The sequence below is a fragment of the Macrotis lagotis genome, chromosome 1 (genome assembly GCF_037893015.1).
Source record: "Macrotis lagotis isolate mMagLag1 chromosome 1, bilby.v1.9.chrom.fasta, whole genome shotgun sequence".
Lineage (NCBI taxonomy): Eukaryota > Metazoa > Chordata > Mammalia > Peramelemorphia > Peramelidae > Macrotis > Macrotis lagotis.
Window position 1 is genome coordinate 885,496,156 of NC_133658.1, and position 21,330 is coordinate 885,517,485.

The 21,330-nt window shown below is 33.6% G+C and overlaps 1 protein-coding gene across 10 annotated transcripts in view; it reads left to right on the top strand.

Annotated features, from left to right (window-relative positions):
- RERE (arginine-glutamic acid dipeptide repeats) overlaps window positions 1–21,330 on the top strand; it is a 570,111-nt gene that overhangs the window by 204,219 nt on the left and 344,562 nt on the right. For all 10 annotated transcript variants that reach the window (XM_074218548.1, XM_074218539.1, XM_074218549.1 and 7 more), the window contains one exon: window positions 1,568–2,040. In XM_074218548.1, the coding sequence (XP_074074649.1) occupies window positions 1,716–2,040 (325 nt within the window). In that variant the 5' untranslated portion in view covers window positions 1,568–1,715. The remainder of the gene's footprint in view (window positions 1–1,567; window positions 2,041–21,330) is intronic.

Below are 21,330 nucleotides of genomic sequence, written 5' to 3' on the forward strand. Positions count from 1 at the left end.
AGTGATGTAGTATAAACTTTTTTCAATATAAATAAACTACTTCTCTGTTAACTCAGTTGTTAACATAAACATGTTTGGGTACAAATATTATCTGTGTGTTCATGGACAAATTGATATCTTCTTTTTGACAGTATGATAACTTCCCCTAGTATTTTTCTCTCTCCTGCTCTGTGAGCCATCTCATATATCAAATAGTATTTTTTGAGATTAAAAAAAAAAAAACAAAAAAGTCAACACAATGGATCAGTACATTGAAAAAGTCTAAAAATGTGTGCAATGTGTAACAGCAGTCAGCCTTCAGATCTCCAAAAGGATATGTTGGGGATTTCTTTTCATATCTTTCAAGAAATGCTTGACCTTTGTAATTTAACAATATTTACTCTGCAAATAAATATATATATATATATATATATATATATATATATACACACACATACACACATGATGGGGGATTCTTACATTATCAAAGTCTCATTTGAATGAGAAAAACAGACATTGTTTAGTACTTGCTATTATATTGGTATTGATTGCCTTTTCAGTTTAAAAATAGCTCATTTCTCCCCCTTCCCACTTTATTTTTCCCCTTTGTGATAATTTGAAAATTTCTTTGTTCTTCTTTCTCTCATAATTTCTTCTACCAGATCTTAGACTTTTTTTTAGTTTATCTTCTATACGGTACTTATAGGTAAACTGCTATAAAATTCTTGAGGAAGAGGTGTTTATGAATCTTCATAATGGGTTTTAGAAAGGACAGTTCACAACTATCATCCCAGATCAGGGTTACAAGCTACATTTTCCATGAATGCAAACAAGAATGTTAACCCTTCTCCCCTCCTTCTGTTCTCTTTATAAAGTTGTTTTCTTAAGCAAAATTGATTCAGTTGCATTTATTTTTACAACTTATTATTGTTATTGTTGTTGTTGTTATTGTTGTTGTTATTATTATTATTATTATTATTATTATTATTATTATTATTATTACAAGGCAATGATTAAGTGTCTGATGCTGTGTTTGAACTCAGTTACTCCTGACTCCAGGGCTGGTGCTCTATGTATTGCGCCACCTAGCCACCCAAGTTACATTCATTTTTAATGAAAAAGTGACTGTTAGAGAAATTGGAGTTTACCTTTATGTCACTCTGAGCTTAAACTGGAGAAAGATTTTATATAAATAAGTGAATATGTGAGAATTATTATTACTATTAGTAATGATGACTAGGTAGCATTTATATGATGCTTCTTATTAATAATTATCAGGAAACCTTTAAAACTTTTAGTTTTCCATGACAGTGGTTTTTTTTCAGCTGTTAATTCATTATTATTTTTCTTATCTGTCAATAGTTTTCAGAAGTAAAAATAATTTAAAACTTTCTTTTAAAAGGTTCTTTTAATAAAATATTTCTGTGGTGTCTTTCTTTAGCTGTTAATGTACTGAGAATGGTTGATAGTTTTATTATATAGACTTTCCCGTTACCTTTTTTTAGAAAAGTTTTTAGGATGAAATTGGTTGTGGAAGCAAGTCAAAATACAATATTCACTGCTTCTTTCTTTTTTTTTTCCTGAACAGATTTTATTTTTGAAACGGTGGGGTCGTTGGAGTGGTTGGATTTTTCCTGGAATTGAGTGAGAAATTCAGAAGACTGAAGCCCAGGCTCACTGTCTACCTTTCACGGAGGCCCAGCCGTGAGAGGACAGAAGAAGGCACGTGGCGAATCATGACAGCTGACAAAGAGAAGGACAAAGATAAAGAAAAGGACCGGGACCGTGATCGGGACCGGGAAAGAGAAAAGAGGGACAAAACAAGAGAGAGTGAAAATTCTCGTCCTCGTCGAAGCTGCACGTTGGAAGGTGGAGCCAAGAATTATGCAGAAAGTGACCACAGTGAAGATGAGGACAATGACAATAATAGTGCCACAACAGAGGAGTCTGCAAAGAAGAATAAAAAGAAACCCCCGAAAAAGAAATCTCGTTATGAAAGGACAGATACTGGGGAGATAACATCGTTCATTACTGAAGATGATGTTGTTTACAGACCAGGAGGTAAGAAACATGACATTTTTACCTCCCACTGCTTGTAGGTATTAACAGTTTAAATAAAGTTTATATGACTTAATATAGGATTAAAAAAATAATGGCTTTGGCGTAAGCAAACTTTTGGAATACTCAGATTTTTTTTTAAACCAAAACTATTAATTCAGAAATCTAAATGTATTTAACTTCTCCAAATTTTCAGGTATTTCACAGACTTTTAGAATTTTTTTGACCTGGTAAGGAATTGATAATTCATCTTTTCATATTCCTCTTTTCTATCTATGGAAAATTTCCTTCTATATTTCTTATATAACTGTTGAATGACAAATTTTGAAGAGAATTTCAAGCTCAGGTCCTTTTAATTTCAGATCAGTGATAACAGCTAAACTCTTTGGGTTCTTTGGTGTGTCTTGGCTCTGAGTAGCCAGTGGAATGTTCACAATACACTGTTTGGTCAGTAGATTATTAAACAATAAACTTCAAAGTATTATAATGAAAATAAGTTGTGGAAATTCAGCATTCTTTGAAGTCTCTGTGAATAATAAAATATTTGTGTGTAAGTAGGGGTGTGTGTATATTTATATATACATTATTTAATACATATATATGTATATATGTATAGATAGATATATTTTTTATTATTTTTGAGGTCATGAAGCTAGCAAAATGGTTTTATTTGAATTTCTGATGTTTTCACATAAACTTTGATTCATTGTATTAGAAGCTGGACTGTTTAGTCCTTTTCGACGTAAAAGCATGAATATATTTTTATTAATAATTCTTCTTGGTAGCATTGTTATTGATCAGCAGAAATACTGAACAATTCAGGTAAATTTCTCTGATAAAAATGTTGTTCTGCAAAAATCTGGAAATCTGATCCAAATTTTTAAAAATAAGACATTTTTCAATTATAAATGGTCAATTTTATGAAATTTTCAGAAGTCAGAGCTTTTAGTGGTCATGTGAAAAGATGCTCTAAATCCCTAATCGTTAAAAAAATGTAAATTAGAATAATTCTGAGATACCAATTCACTTCCATCAGATTGACTAATATATGATAGAAAAGGAGAATGAAAATTGCTGCAGGGAGTCTGAAAAAAATTGAATCCCTCATACATTGTTGGTGGAATTGTGAACTGGTCTCAAAAGGTTACAAAATTGTTTATTCCCTTTTAACTCAGCATTACCCTTACTAGTTCTGTGCGAAGAACCTATATTTTCTTCTACAATTAGTAGCTTTTTTTGTGGTGACAGAGAATTGGAAATTGAAGGGAGGGGTTTGACTCAATTGGGGAATGGTTCAACAAGTTGTGGTTTTTGTTTGTTGTCGAATACAATTGTCCTATAAGAAATTAGAAGCCGAATGATTTCAGAAAACCAGGGTAGGTGTCTCTGAACTGAAGCAGAACAAACTTGAGTGCAGTCACGATAACACAGTAATACCAATATTTTACTGGTGATGAACTATGAGACACTTAGTTACTCTGATCATCACAATAATCCACAGTAATTCCAAAGGACTTTTTATGAAAAGCACTGCTATTTTCAGCCAGAGATTGATGGAATTGAATACAGATTTAAGATTTTTTACCCATTCATTTAGGTTTCTTACTTTTATCCTTTTTCAAAATTTAAAGCAACTTTAATTTTTGCAACATTACAAATGTGGAAATATATTTTACATGACTTATTTGATATCATATTTCTTGCGTTTTCAGTGGGTAGGGCAATGATGAAGGAAGAAATATGGAAACATGGAAAAATGGAATTTTGAATGATTCATTTAAACTATTCAAAAATAATTTTGCCTTTTGAAGGTCAGGTTTTAGGATGATGAATTTTTTTGGTTCATAGCAATTTAGAAAATTAAATAAATTAACAAAATCTGTTCGGTTTTAGGGTTTTTTTTTTTTTTGCTCTCTCTTCTCTTTGTTCTACCTTCTTTCTTCCTCCCCTGACTTGAAAAATTAAAAACAAAACCTGCATGACAAATAGGTGTAGTCAAGGCAAAAAATAATTTCTTTTTCCTTGCCTAGAAGATACATATCACACTATGTACCCTATGGGTCATCAAGTCTACATCATGACTTACAACCTGCCTTCTCTCTGGTACTTCTGGAATCATAACAGTATCTCTTTTTTTAATTTTAAAAAGTTCTTTGATTGCAGCTATATCATTCAAGCCAAACACAACACTATAATCCCTGTTTTCCTTAGAAAAGATTTTTGTAACCTAATTCAATATATTATATTATTGTCTATATAGTAAATTGATCTGCAATTTAAATAGCTCCCATATCATGTCTGATATTGCTATTCAAAGAAAAATATGTCACTTTTGATCACATGTGTTTAGATTATTATACCTATTATTATTTGTTTTTGGAAGGCCTTGGGATTAATTGATTCATCCAAGGTCACACAGCTAAGAAAGTATTAAATGTCTTAGGCTAAATTTGAACTCATGTCCTTTTGATTCCAGGCCCAGTGCTCTATCTAGCTGCCCCATACCTATTATTTATTAAATTTCACATTTAACTCTTAAACTGTCATGTGTGTTCAAAGGTTTCATATCTGTCTGAGTTCTCAAAGAAGACCATGGCAAGGGGTGGCTAGGTGGCATAGTGGATAAAGCACCGGCCTTGGAGTCAGGAGTACCTGGGTTCAAATCCGGTCTCAGACACGTAATAATTACCTAGCTGTGTGGCCTTGGGCAAGCCACTTAACCCCATTTGCCTTGCAAAAAAAAAAAAAAAACCTAAAAAAAGGAAAAAAGAAGACCATGGCATTAGGAAGGTGACACCAGGAGAAGCATCTAAATTGGATTTGAGTGGAGAGTTGGGGGGGTGGGGCAGAGATGTGCTAAGTCTCCAGTCTTACTTTCTACTCTGGAGCCATCTGGGTCCAGTGGATGACTTGAGAACCATGAGTATTTGGATAGTTCGGTGGCACAGTGGAGCCTTGGAGTCAGGAGGACCAGAGTTCAAATCTGGCTTCAGACACTTGGCACTTACTGTCTGTGTCTTTGGGCAACTTACTTATCCCTGATTGCTTTGCATCCAGGACCATCTCCAGTTGTCCTGATCCAATTCTAACTCCCGGATCCAGAAGGTTTCAGTTGAGAAAGTGATATCTTTGCCTGCTGCCATCCCCCTCCCCCCTTCCCCCTGGCATCCCTATCCCCATGCCTCCCCACCCCCACCTCAAATCCTGTTTATGTGTTTTTCATGACATTACCTCCCTGGAAGTTTTCAAGCTCAGTGTAGAAACACTTATGTGTGAGTGAAGTGGCAATCACTGACAGATTCTTGTGGAATTGAAGCAACAATGCAAATAGTAATAGGGTGTAGAGATAATTCTCTCTTTTTTATTGTTTTTTTGCTAGGCAAAGTGGCTTGCCCAAAGCCACACAGCTGGGTAATTATTAAGTGTCTGAGGTCGGATTTGAACTCAGGTCCTCCTCACTCCTGGGCTGGTGCTCTATCCAGTGTGCTACCTAGATGCCCCTTGGTGTAGAAATTCATAATGCTAATTCTTAATGTTAGTTTGCATTTTTATAATATGTTAGCACTGACAGAGTGCTGTACTGTGAGCAAGGCAAATAATAGCCATGTCAGGTTCATTTCCTAAACCAGAAAATTGAGCCAGAGAAGGAAAGAACAGTTCCTTGTCCATGAACCTGATTACTTGTCCAGTATCATTTCCCCTAGAAAGTATTATTACAGATATCAGAAATCCTTGATGTTGAAATAATAAACATTTATACTATTTATGTGGTATGAGTTGTAGCTAGAGAGAAAGAATGGGGCTTCTAAGATATTTGATTAGGTAAAAGAGTACTGTAGGCATTAGAATATTATCTATTGTGCTGTGATTGCTACCAAGGTAGATGATAGAGATTCTGATAAAATAAAGAATGAAGAATTTAATTTGAAGGTAGGGTAGGAGAATCAGTTTCCTGAACTTTAAGAATTTTATACTGGGAAGTTACAACAGTAGCGCATTTCTTCTATATACATCCTCATTCCACTTACTTGAGAGTTATCCTTCTGAAAAGAATTTTCTTAAAAGATAAAAAGACAAAAAAGTCATGAGGAAAAATATCAGATAGTATTTAAATTTTTTTTAAAATCAGCTGTTTTGTTTTCCCTCCCCTTCATAGGAATGAGCTAGATATCTTTGTTGCAGTCATGCCTTTGTTGTAAATTTTCAACATTTACCTTTAATCATTTTATCATTATTGCCTACATTGTTGTCTTGCCTTGTAAATTTGTGAAGTAAAATTAATTTGTAAATTGATTTATCTTTTGACATAGTAGCATACCATCCCATTCACGTACCACATTTTATTTATTCATTTCTCATCCTTTTCATCCTTTTCTTTTTTTGCCACATGTACAATTATTTTGTTATGTATGAGATTTTTTTTAATCATTGATCTTTTTGGAATCTGTGTCTAGTAGTGGAATCTCTAACTGGCTTAGAGATTAAGACTGTTTTATTAACTTTAATCGTATAATTCCAAATGTAGTCCAGACAGATTGTTTAAAGTCATTTAGGAAGTTCCAGAGTAGGTACTTGTTATGAGAAATGAGAAGATATGTGTGAGCTAAACTGAGAAAAGAAATCTAAGAAAGGAGGGTATTGATTAAGTGGAGTGAGTACCAAAGGTGATGAGAGTTTATCTCAATAATGCATATACTGCGAGAGTGTCTGATAATAAGACTTGGTTTATCAAACTTAGGTAGACTAGTGTTAAGAAATAATCTTAGTCTTCTTAGAGTCTTAACACAATACACTCCTCAATGTAAGAAAAGTGTAACTTTCTTACCAAGGTGCTACTGAGAAAGTTGGTGGTGATTGGATTCTATTTATGTTAGGGAATTTAAATTTTGTGAAGTTTGGTCATCCTAGCCATGGTTGTTATTAACTGGTAGGAATTTGGTTTCTTCCTTACATAGCAGAGCTTTGCATATACCATTCTCATCATCAGACTTGATTGACTTAGTAAATCACTCAGTTATGTTATTTATGCTTTCTTCTGTCACATACAAAGCCTCCACAAAGCCTGTTCTCGTGGTGTGGGAATTACTTGTTTTCTTGTCCTCTTTGTTGTTGCTCCACAAACTCATGTAAATTGTACCGTTCTGGTTCTAATTAAATGCTATCTCAGCAAATAGATTGTCTCTGCCTTTTGAGGACCACTAAGTACAGAGCTGTTACTTGTTTTACCATTTGATATTTTGTTTATAACTGGCAAATCTTGAAACAAAGAAAAATCCACTGGCCATTAGTACTTTCTTTTTTTCATTAAAGTACTAATGACATTCTAGCAAAAAAAAAAAGGCCAGAGAGTTCTAAGTATTCTGTAGTTTTTAGAGTTTGTGAGCATTATTTTAGGAACAGGTACTTTAAATGTTAGGTATATATTCATTAATTTATATGACATGTTGAATTATGAAGAACCTAAATTGTATTAATTTGCTGTTATTATAAATATAATTAGAAGGTAAAAAGTTTTCGATTAATGGGGAGATTTGCTCCCATTTTTTTCCTGTAGGGAAGCAAATAAAAGAGTTGCAGTTTTTAATTTTATTCTATGACCCACACACATTATTTCATAAGACATTTGATTATTTTATATTTCAGTACTTTTAATGGGTATTTGTAAAGATATTGCTATTTATGCACATCAACATCTGTGGCAGAGTATGTAGCAGTAGCAACAATTATTAACAGATTTTTGCCTAGAATTTGTTATGACTCTTCAAGTTAAATGAACCTTAGACCTTTATTCTTGGCAACTTAGTCTCTAAGATTAATGAAAATATTGGAAAATATGGTTTAGAACAAAACCCCTGATTTATATTAATCTCTCTTTACAGAATCATGGATTTAAGTTTGCAGGGAAATGAACTTTGTGATCATTTAGTGGAAATATCTATTGCTTTATGAATCAGGAAAATTAAGGGCTAGAAAAATTAAATCACTTACCCCAGGTCATACCAGAGATAGTACCAACAGTGGGATTTGAAACATCTTTATCTGATATGAAGACTTGCATTCTGTTTACTACATTGTTAATACTGGTTCTTGAGAAGAGAATTGGAAGATGTAAATTAAAGCAAACCTCGCATCATCTAAGTAAAATTGGATTTTATTTTTTTAAGAATAGAAAATAGCTCCTAACCAATATGGGCAATATTTCTGAATCACATGCCTTTCTAACCCTTGACTTGTTAAGTAGTAATTGGAAATGCAAGCTAGAATAAAGATGTATGAGAAAAATAAGTAAAATTTGTAAAAATCATTTTAAGCATAATTAAAATAACTCCAGCTTTGAACTATTTAAATATATTTTAGGCACCCCCACCCATAAAATAGAAAATGAAATATAACCGAAAACTATAGCCCTGGTAACAGTTTTCATAAAATGATTTCATACAAATCAGGTCAAGAATAATAAAAATGTTGAGCTATGATCTGAGGGTCTTGTAGTATGAGCATTTTTAATTAACCCTTTCTCCTTTGTAGGTTACTGTAGTTTTTGTAAAAAAAAAATAGTTGCTGAGACATTTCTCAATTACTGTTTTGCTGTATATTCTAGGGATTCATAGATGTCATGTCTTTTCATTAGTATTTGAATATGAAACAGCCAGAAGAAACTAGAGGTGATCTCCCTGAAACTTTTTCTAGTTGTACCATAACTTTTTTGTGGTGGCCTACTTGTCAGAAGATGGCTAATTGAACTGCGGCCCATGAATACAGTCTGTTATTATTGCTGTTATTTTATAAAATATCAAAAAGGATCATTTGTTAGGCAAGTGGGAATATATAAGGTCTGATTCTGAAGGAGTGAAGCAGAAGTATTTGAATAATTTATATATATGTAACAATAAATACAAAAATATAAAATAAAACAATTGAGGGGTTAAAAATGTTCATTAATGTCATGATATACAATATTACACAATGTCATTGATAAAGCATATGCTCGCCACCTCTTCAAAGAGTGTTTATAGATTCCAAATGAGATGAATATTTTTTGACATGGCCCATGTGGAAATATATTCTGCATTTCTTAAAATGTGTTTTTCCCCCCTCTATTTCCTTGTTCCCCTGGAGTAAAAAAATTACTGAGATCAGGTGACAAGAGGAAGAGATTATCCATGAATTGCATTTCCCCTTCATCTCCTTAGCAAAAGTATACAGAATTGAATGTCAGGTCAGAAGGACTCTTAGTCACACAGGACAGCATTAGAAGTTATTTGTTAAATTTATTACATAATGTTATTAAAGACATGCCATGGCAAAGGTTTCCTCAAGAATGTGCCTGCCATACCCGTGTTGAGGTGACACCACACACTTTGACAGAGATAGTCTTTGTTGCTGATCATTAATGAACATTGAAGCACAAAATAGATGTTCACTGCTCTTCTGAAGAACAAATTCTGGCCTTCAGGCTGGGTGAATCCCATCATAATGATGGCAGCGGGTAGTCAGTCCACATGTTTGCGGTACTAGTCCTGGGTACCTTTCCCAGAGTCACATATTTAGTAATTGTCTGAGGTCAAATTTGAACTTGGGTCTTCAGATGTTAGGCCTGTCATCCAGGAGATGATTATTTCCAATTGGTGGTGTTTGTGCTTGAAAGTTGAATTATATGAAGTCTATAAGTAATAACAATATTTTGAATGAATCATTGGTGAAAAGTATTTAGTCTAACTATCCAGGAAAAAGCTTAAGTTTTAAGAATTCTTCTTGTCTTAGGTTGTGATAGGGTTCTCTATATGCCAGACTATAGAGCTTAATGGTTAGTATATTTGTCTTTTAGATGGTTGAATGGGTCTATTGATAGTGTGGTGGGTATCAGAATGAATTGCTTTAGTGAAATGCGAGTTTGAGTTTTGCAAACTTTTTCCTAATAAAAATTTCTTTCTTATCACTAAGCATTCAGAAACAATTTGTTTAGAGTATTAATGACTCCCCAAATTTTAAGTGAGGAATACTCATTTCCCTAAAGTTTACCTGAGGAGTACATGGTCACCATAAACAGTCTATAGCATATTGCAAAAAAGAAATATGAATAATGAAAGCACCATTAAAGAAACCTAATATGTAGAAAGAAGATAAGACTAGTGACTTGGGGAGCATGGCGAATAATGGTTTTGTAGCCAGTGTGTTCCTTTGCTGTCCTTGGACATGTCAGGGTAACTTAAATAAAAGTCCAACTGTTTGTTTGGTGATGCCTTATTATAGAATCTGGACCATATTTCTACCAAAAAAATCTGACTAGATTGTGATGTGCAACATGGAAGTCAACTCATGTTATTTATGAGCTGATTGATCTACTGGCATATTTTTATTATGCTTAAATTATTGTTGTAATTGTTCCCTGAGTGTGAATAATAGACACTGTATGACACTTATTAGGTTTAATTTTCTTATATTTACCTTTTTTTCTTTTCTAGCATAAATGATCAAAATGACACTTAAAAGTTAGTGATTTAGAAATTATTTTCTCCACAAAGAGGTAGTGTTTTACTAAGTTGCAATCTTTCAAGCTTCCATTACATAGCAATTAATGCCTTATTTCTAAGGTTACATTTAAAATAGTCACAGCATTAAAAGTAGGCCTTAAGTGTTTACTCTTTTTTTTATTATTATTAGGTGATTGGAGTTTAGAAATTTGTTGCTATAATTAATTTTATTTTAATTGCTCATCATATGCTTTGTGGACACACTCAAAGCAATTCCTTAGTTCTTAACACACCCAAAATGAATGCTCAAGACATTTATGTATATTATCTTTTTCTGTTTGGTACTTTTTTTTTAGCAAAATGAAAATTAGTATGAGCAAATATTAATTCTCTAAATTTTCCATGGCAACATGGCAATCATTAATATGTTGAAGACATAACATTATTTTATAAATTTTTTTCATGTCTTTAAAAGACAAATTTGATTTATGTAGATTACTAAATCTATAAAGAAAAGAAACCTTGTGATAAAGTATGGAGGGCAATTCATTATTTTTGTTTTCTACAATTAGCCACAAATCTTTTTTTTTAAATGAAAGTATTTTAATTACACAACACAAGGAGTAGATTGATTACAGCAACTAATACATTAAAGACAATGGGTTAGTAATACTATAATCAAAGTAGAAGAAAAAGATAAAGATAACATTACCAATTCGGGGGAGCACCAACTCTGAACAGTCCATGGCTGGGGGGATCCCAAGTTCTTGTCCAGCCTTTCTATTAAGTCCCGGTTTGGGAAAGAAAGGAAGAGAGAGAGAGAGAGAGAGAGAGAGAGAATTTATCAGTGGAGCACAGAGAAGGCTAGATGCTAATTTAGTTGGGAGGGAGTTCCTTTAACAGTAATATGGGAGCAGTTGGAAGACTTCAAGGAAATGCCATAGGGGCAGGAAGATTTTACTTTGAATAAGGTCAATACTGTGAGAATAGCCAGTTCTCCCCAGTACTACCTGTGTATTCCAAGGAGTGGCTGGCTCCTGGAGTCTTTGAAATGTGGCCAAATCACCTAGGGATTGTCCAGAGAGGGGGGGAAGGTAAATTCTTGAGGAAGGCACATCCTCATACAGGCTCCAGAGAACTTACTTAAAAGAAAACTTCATTTTCTTATTCATTTGGCCTTAAGTTTATGAGAAATATATGAGGATGGGACTATAGGAGTAAACCTATTGTAAATTTGTTTCATTTTAATATACATATAAAAGTTACAAAGGCATAATAATAACAAGAATATCATTAACAACAATATAGGAATAGCTAAACTGTTAAAATATCTAGTAGTAATTGCTGATTTAAACAGGAAATCATACCAATGATGATTAGTATCAGAAGTTACTAAATGAGAGGCCTCTACTAAGTGTCCTTGCAACTATGTGAGTCTGTATTGGATGTTCATTCAAAGCGTGCTGATCAGACTCTTAACAGCTTCTTTAGGACATAAGATTGATTAAGAATAGCAATTAAAGGTTGTAAAGATAAAGAAGTATGGGGAAGAGATAACAATTTGGGTACCCAAGTCAAATTCTTAACAACATCTGTATCAGGGGAAAAGTAAAAATCATCACCCTGCCAGTGTGAAAAAGAGAAGTTAGTAAAACATCCAGAAAAGTGAAGTTTCTGAGAGACAGACGCTAAATCAGTACTATTATTAGAGGTTAAACAAATGTGTTGAGAAGATGCTTCATATAACATTGAAAAATTAGAAAGAGGATAGACAGTTAAGTCACAAAGGTTAGAGGAGTGTGAGAGAAGTCAGGGCTCCAACCGCCTATTCATCATCTCACACAGGATGCCTTTGTTAGTGTAAGTACAGTCCTGTAAAGTATAAGTTACATTGTCTTGATCTATATAGTTAATGTTTATACGTGGTAAAGCAAAATAATCATGTAACACAAAAGGAATCACATGGAATTGACACATCATTTTCCATATATGAACTTGATAATATACTACAGTCCCACTACACCAAAGGGAGGTACACTGAGCTCGTTCAGGCTTGATCTGTTTCCCATAATTTACCATATAGGGTAATGCTACATCCCAAATGTTGGTATCTCCTTCTTGTAATAACCTTTGAGCATTCTCTTTTTGTATTAAAGTGTACATGTTTTGAAAAGAACATTTGGTCCAATTAAATAGGGCACTTAATATTAGCATCAATCCATATATTAGCTAGAATGCTATCATTAAAAAAAAAACTTGTAAGAATTGGCCTTGGTATTTTAAAGTATTTTGGTGTGGCAGGATCGTCGTGGGCACCAATTAGCATTAATTGTCAAAGCTTGAGATACATCCCGTCCAGCACTGCACAGTCTGCTGGCCAAGGTCTCAAGATCTATAGAATTTACTATACCCAAACCTGTTCCTGCCCCGCCAAGTAGGGTGTCATACCAGGCTCTTTTAAATCTAGTACAAGGCAATAAAAGTGGAAAGGACATATTATAATGAAGTACAATTTTGTGCTGAGCAGTAGAGGCATTAATGCAGGATTTTGGGACACGAACAACAGATAGAGGATGATCGGTGGGTGGTGTTTTTGGCAATAATAATGAATAATGTACTGAAGTATTGCGATTGGTTATTACAGAAGCATTGACACAAAACAAATATTGATTATTAAGGGGAATAGTTATACTAAGGGTGGAGTTATTTATATTCCATGTAGCACAATTTTCAGTTGATCTTTGTCTTATTACTTTATCCCATAATGTTGGGAGCGTAAAGTGGAGAGGAGTAATACAACATGAGATATTAACCAGTGAAGAGATAAGAATAGTTATAGGAGAAGGTCCTGTTAGGAGGGCAGACATAGGTAATGGGGCTCTATAAAATTTAGCATCAGTAGTAGACCAATTAGCAATAGTCCAATTAGCAATATTACATTTGCTGTATGCAGGACAGATGAAATCTCCTTGTTGTCTAGATTTAGTGGCATATTTCCATGTCAACTGGATCTGAATTCCTGAATTTGCTAGTTGAGCTCCTGGAGTCCAAGTCTGTGCTTCAGTATAAAGCCAGAAGCCTATGAGACACTGTAAGATGCAAGAGCGCCAACATGACCTGCAGTAATGTGAATCCATTTTCCCAGCATCAAATCATCCCTATTCTCCAGGGGCATCATTTTCAGGGATCTTTCTTCTGCTTTTAAGAGTTCATCAGCTTGGGCATTATACTCACGTTCCAGAGTGTCCACACACTGGCATGGGTATCAATTTCGGGGGAGCACCAACTCTGAACAGTCCATGGCTGGGGGGGGGATCCCAACTTCTTGTCCAGCCTTTCTGTTAAGTCCCGGTTTGGGAAAGAAAGGAAGAAAGAAGGAGAGAGAGAGAGAGAGAGAGAGAGAGAGAGAGAGAGAGAGAGAGAGAGAGAGAGATCGAGATCGAGAGATCCCAGGCAGAATCAACTCTCCATGGGTGAGATTCCCCCACAAATCTTAATTCCTAATCTTGGGTAATACACAATTTTTGTTTTAAGATGAAGCAAGAGATCTTTTTTTAAAAAAAATTATTCAAGTGACTTGCCCAAGGTTTCACAGCTAGGCCATTATTAGGTGTCTGAGGTGTGCTTTGAACCCAGGTCCTCCTCCTGACTTCAGGGTCAGTGTTCTGTCCACTGTGACACCTAGCTGCCCTGAAAAGTTACAAGTATTAAGGAAGATTGTTATTGCTTATGATTTCTCAACAAGTTAGATCATCTCCTAAGTACCTACTGTGTACTAGGTTCCAGGGGGGATACAAAAATAAACAAAAGATAATTGCTACTCTTGCATGGCTCCCAGTTTAATAGGGGTAGACACCATGTGAAATATATATAACTTACATAAGCCCCCAAATATATATAAAATATAAATATTTATGAAGAAATGCAAGTCTGTTGAAACACAATGTAGGTCATGGAGGTGATCAGCTAGGGAAGACTTGAGTTCAAATCTAGCCTCAGACAAAAACTTCTCTTACTCCCCAAACAAGAATTTTACTTAAAGAAATACATTTTGACCTCTTCTTTTCACAATGAAACCACACAGATCTATTTAAGGGTAAAAAGCTTATACATAAAACTTCCTTGTGTCAGATTTCTGTTTCAACCTCTCTTTGTCTACCATCCATTACCTTGACTTTGATGAGATGACTTTGTCATGGTAACCAATTGACTTATTGCACAGCAAATGTGCAGCCTGACTTGCTTACAGAGTTTTTCAGCCTGGGATATTGATTTCTAGTCTTACCATGATGGGAAATAATTTCTTTTTCTTATATTCTGTTAGCTGTTGATAAGTTTAGTCTTTCCACCAATCTGCTTGTAGAAATAGATTAAAACTGAAAGAAAAAAATTGAATGAAATGAGATAAAAGTGAGAGGAAGCCCAATTTTAGGATTTACCTAATGCCAATTAAGTATATTTGTTTCTTTTGAAAATGTACATGTTCATAAATTCTTTTTTTTTGGAAAGATTATCTTGAATTTAAATGGAGTAATTTTGTAACACAGGATTTTATGTGAAATTATTAATATCCTTTTCATACTGCTTGCTTTAAAGTAAAACACACCCTAAATATTATGTTTAAAAGCTTTCCTACTTAATAGTACTTGTTCTGTTCCAGAGTTCTCATTCTTCCTCTTTCTCTCTTTCTCACAAAGTATTTCTCACACATAAAACACCTCTCTCTCTCTCTCTCTCTCTCTCTCTCTCTCTCTCACACACACACACACACACACGCACACACACACCATTAGTAGAAGACGAACATAAGCATCTTTTGTCCTATCTCCTGTCAGTATGTATTTAATAACCTTTATTTATTTTAAAAATATTATATTTTGAATTTTACAATTTTCCTCCTAACCTTACTTCCCTCCCCCCCACTTTTCAACAACTTTTTTTAAAAAAAATTTTTTTAGACTTGGGTTACTTGCCCAAGATCACAGAGCTATGTAATTATTAAGTATCTGAATTCAGATTTGAACTCATGTCCACCTGACTCCTGGATCAGTACTCTTATCAACTGTTTTACCTAGCTTCCCTAGCATGTGTTTATTAATAAGCTTCATCTTTCTTATCCAAAATTATGTTTGTTTATTAATCTGTTCAGAGTTCTTTAAAAAAATTATTAACATTTTTCTTGTGTAGTTCTCATTGGATAAATTGCTATCCTGGATCTGCTAACTTCACTGTGCAACAATTTATACTGTTAATGATTTCTGAACTTTTTTCTTTTTCTATTGATTGTGCCACTGTCATATTGTGTTGGATTAATATACATCAAATTTGTTTAGCCATTCTCCTTCCTAGGAGGTAATCTAAATATCTCATTACATTTTAATTTTCTTCGTTTTTTTCCCCTCATTTTCTTCAATCTGCATTTCTTTGTGACCGCAATGCTTATCATAGTGTGTAGCATATTGTAGGTGCTTATTAAATATTGACTGACTGCCAGGTTGACTGATTAGGAAATGTTTTTAGCATGTATTTACTTCCTGCAGTTATTTCTGAACATTCCCCTTGCCTTTTTCCTTAATGTTTCATCGTTGATTTTTTTCTAACTCAAATTCTTTCTATATGTCTGTTCAATATTCCTTTTTCATTTTCATATACTTTTTCCCTTTTCCACTTTCTATTCTAGTTATTAGAAATAGTAAAGTTTTGTCTACTTTTCCTCTTGTCTCTACTATTATTCCTGATTCTACTGTTTTTTTTCTCTTGAATCTATCAAAATTCTTACAATTAATCTATTTGTATGTCTTTAGTTTTTCTTTAGGCTTTTTTTTTTTTTGCAAGGCAAATGGGGTTAAGTGGCTTGCCCAAGGCCACACAGCTAGGTAATTATTAAGTGTCTGAGACCGGATTTGAACCCAGGTACTCCTGACTCCAGGGCCAGTGCTTTATCCACTGCCACCTAGCTGCCCCTAGTTTTTCATACTTAACTTCCTCAAAACCCTTTGAAGAGATTAGGGTTTTGAAAGTATACTTCTTTCTTTCACCCATTTGAATTTTGGCACTTTTTTCATTTTTCATCTTTTTCCAGGGATTAAAATAAATTTATCTTTTTAGATATCCTTTAGGCTTTGCTTTTTGCATTTCAGCATTCCTACTCAATTTTTTAAGAAATTTCTTCAGAAATGTATGGATATGTTGTCTTCCATTAAATGCGCATTATCCTCCTCTCATTTTATGCACCTCTTTGTGGTTAAGTTATCCTTGCTTTGTAAATTTCTATCTTTTGCCTTTTTCAGTACTAATTTTTCAATATGAACTTTTATGTATTGTAACAGCTGCCTAGTCATGAGTGACCTCTACTTTGGTTCTTTGATACTTAATCTTTTATGTTTTTAAATTTTTTTTTCTTTTAATTGTTTTCAGTATTCTTTCATGTAGATACTTTGATTTTTCCTATAATGTTCTCTTTGTGGTTTATTTTTGGTGATCAATGAACTTTAAATTAAAGAAAAGCCTACTTTCCTTTGGTCTTCATAGATCTATGTAGTTTTTATTTATGATTTCTTTATATAGAATGTTAAGGTTCTCTCCCCTTCTTTCCTCCATCCATCCAATCATGATTTTCAGAAAATTTTATGATTATTAAATCCTCTTTCCTTTAACAGCTATCTTATGTTTGTTTGGTCTTGCTTCAATTTTCTATATCATGTTTTTAAGCTCCTGGTTCTTGAAAAAAATAGTATTAAGTAAAACCTAATTTTTGATTGTTTGACAGTAGATTTGCAAAAAGTTTGATTCCTCTATTATTAGTCTTAGTTCCAATTGACTTTTTGCCAGGGCCAGGGTATGCCTCCCATTGCCCTTCTTGGTGGGGTGATTGGCCCTCCTTGGTCTCTTCTTTACTTATTGCGTGATTAAGTAATGAAATCTTGAATTGAGCATAATCAGCAATTTTACTTTGGAGAGAAGCAAGGAAACATCACGAATGAGAATAAGCCACCAGATCTGGCAATTCAAAGGTCATTAATAATTTAGTAGAGAGTAGTTTCAATTTAATGATGAAATATCTTCTGCTTATAGTTCGATGACGTAGTGGATGGAAGTAGGAAGTCATTCCATTTTCTTTGTTAAGAATACTCTAAATTCAGTAACAAAGAGTCATATTACTGAAACAACTGAATTGCAATAAAATACTGCATTGCAGATGTTTCATAAATAAGAGGTGTGAAGGGGGAGGCATCTAACTTTTTAAGGGATTTAAGAAGGGAAAGAGAAATATAGAATAGTGAGGATGTTTAGAACAAGTGAAGGTTTTTATAAGGACTAGAATTTCATTTGTAAGTCTTGAGGGTTAGATAAAGGACAGGGGGAAATTGAAGATTATAGAGAATGGAGAGGAGGATAGAGGTCAGTGGGATTACATTACTTTTTGAATGTTACTCATTGGCAGAGGTCATCGTTCACCTTTTTTTTTTTGAGATACGTGAACCAGTAATTTGAAGGAATAATTAGAAATGAAGCAATTTTATGAGTTAAAACATGGAAGGGAATTAAAATGTATTCAGGGTTTTTTGGGGGGCCTGTGGGGGCTGGTTTGAAGTTTTAGCCAAATTCAGCTGATATGTTGGAATAGGAAGAGGTGGACCTAATAATTATTTGAATAGCTACTCTAGTAATTGAGATAGCGAATTGATTAGAGAGGTGAAACTACTCAAAAGCACAAATTGTTCATTCTTTCCTCCCAGCACCACTTGATAAACTTGTATGAATCAAACGTCAAATTATATGGAAATACTTAAAAAACTTTTTATACCATGATAAAATCAGAGTGAATAGTAATTTCCTACTTTCGTTTTCCTCATGTTCTTTTTTATTAAACAAATTTGCCTCACAAATTATCATTTTATTTTGTCTTTTTTCTTAGTGCCTTTCATTTTATATCTTCCTTTTTTCTGCTACAGATATTTTTCTGTCACTAGTGAGTTGTCTCTTTTACTTACATATGTCAATCAAATCTTCCCTAGAATTGACTTTGAAATTTTTTTAGAGAAAGTTTACTATTTGAATAATTATTTTGAATTGTCACTTGTGTCTTTGAATATTTATTTCTACATATTCTTCATATTTCTGGTAAAAAAAACCTTAAATAGAAATATGTTATCAAGTGATCTTTTTGATTGAACTTAAAGGAAATTTAATAGGAAAAACTTTTTCAGTAGGAAAAATTTATACGGATTAAACAATAGCTAGAATGTAATAATATTTTCAGTGGCTAGATAATCATATTGTGCTCTTTCCAGTACCATTTGATGCTAAAAGTCTCATATTTCATGAAAAGAGGCTTTCCTTTGAGAGTTTTTGAATTGACTAGTGACTTGTTATCACTTTGATTTTATTTTGGGATGTAATTGTCTAAATAGAGTTTACTAAAGATTTGAAGACATCTTAGAAGTTCTGTATTCTTAGCTCATTGTTAATACAGTTGAAGTATTTGAAGAACAGCCACACTAAATATTCAGGTTCTCAGGAGAATATAATGACTCAATTATCATATTTAGGACTCCTGACTCTTGATCCAGTATACTTTTCACTAGACTGTTTTTAGCCATTACTCTCTGGAGGAATGCATATATAAGAAGGATAGGTTATAGATCTAATCTTTTGTGAAAATTACATGTTTTTTTTGCTGAAATAGAACTCTACAGGTTGGTGAGGACACTAGAAAAATCATGCCACATAACAGTAAGTGCAAAGAACTGGAGTTCCTTGTGAAAAGGAATCTGATGGGGGCTTGCATGATGACCATAGTGATAGTTGTCTTAGAGTATTTGAGTGATTGCCAGTCATAAAAGGATCAGAGCACTATAGAGTCATAGTTTTCATGCCTTAAAGGACGTTATTTTATAGATTGACTTCATTGTTTTTCTGTGGAACAGCTAGGATTTGAACACAGGTTTTCTGGCTCCAAATGCAATTTTCTTTTCTTTTATCCACACTATGCAGCATTCTTAGAGCAGTGGCACTGAAAGGATTTGCAATTTTAGTGATGTAAATTTCTTTTATAGAAGGAACCATTTCCTTAAAATCAGGATTGACCAAGAGTTTAGTGGGCTATTGAGAAACAATGAGTCCCTTGTCACTTGTGGAATTTCTAAGGAGATAATTTAATTCCATCATCTTTCAGGCTTTGCTTCATGATTTTGTTTACTTATCAATCTCAGCTCCTTTGCCTATCTAAAACCCGATATTGTTTGCTGTGGTGTTAATTCCCTTTTGACTTTTTCATTTCTTTGTGAAGGTACTTGAGTATATGAGTTTTATGAAACTGATTTCAGTGTAAGAAGTATTTTTTCTGGTTAGCATCATCATGTATAATAAAAAATAAAGTTAATTAGCTTAGTAAGACAAGTCATAGTAAAATTAAGTTTTCAAAATTTCTCTAATCCATACCTACTTATAGATGTAGCTTATGTTGCTAAATTAGTACAGTAACATGTAGAGATTTGGGCCGATGGTGCTGGATCAGCATTTGGTAACTTTCTGAGCCTGCTACTAAAATCAGTTTAGTGGACTGTGAAGAATAGAATTGAAGTCACAGTGGAATAAGATTTATATTTACCTAGAGTCTAATTGGACTGAGATTTCCTGTAGTTATATTAAAATCTGCTGCCCTTTTGCTTATTGAGCCAGCATTTGAACTCCTAAGCTCCTGAGGTTTAGCTTTTGCTGGCTCAATTAATTGTTCAATGTTCCATTTATTATAATAATTATACATTGAGGCCTTTGCATTGTAACAACTGAGGAAATTGCTGAAAGAGTTGTTTAATCTATTAGACTCTTAACATTTTTGCAACAAGTTCTTTTTAAAGGAGAACACTTTTGATCAGATGTGGCATGATGCTTTTAAAGGAGAACACTTTTGATCAGATGTGGCATGATGCTATTTGATTTGGATAACTGGAGATAAAATGAAATGCAGGAATTAGGCTTTTGCCTTGACAGAGATTGGCTATATTTGACATTGACCCATGTATTTGTCATCCTTCCAGATATTGCTCTGTATTTATTCTCACAACTTTACTGGCTGAAAAAAGCAAGACTTGGCAGAATTAAAAATACTTTCTATGGAATTTCAAATGAAAGAGTATTTGATAGTTGGAAGATTGATTTGCCATACGTACAAAAATAATTTCTTCACCTTAAATTCAAATGTTCTAAAAAGGAAAATGGGTCACCTTCAGATTTTGGCATAGAAGTCTAAAATGTCAATATATATATATATGTAACCAAACAAAAATTCTTGTTTTCTGTTTACATTAAATATATTTTTATGTAATAAGTATGTCTGAAATAACTATAACTTTTATACAAAAGAAAATTTTTAAAAGAGGAAAGGGCTGCTCAGTGGCGTGGTGGATAGAGCACCAGCAGTGGAATCAGATGGACCTGAGTTAAAATCTTTCCATAAACACTTAATAATTATCTAGTTGTATGTTTTGGGCAATTCACTTAATCCCATTGCCTTAAATAAAAAAAAGATGAAGAAATAAGGCAACATAATATACAAATGCATGCTATTGCATTGTATATGTAGTCAGTTATATTTGTTCTTTCATCTCAAGTAGAATGTCAATTCTCTACTGGCGAGGACTCTTGCCTTTTTGGCAATCCAATTTGCCTCTCTTAGATTCTTTTTGCCCCATTTTTATATTACTGGCACATAGCACTGTCTACCAGTTGATAAGCACTTAATAATTCCCTGTTGACTGATATCTCTGTCTTCTAGACCCACTTCTTCTGTCTCTCCTTAGTTAGATTTGTAGTA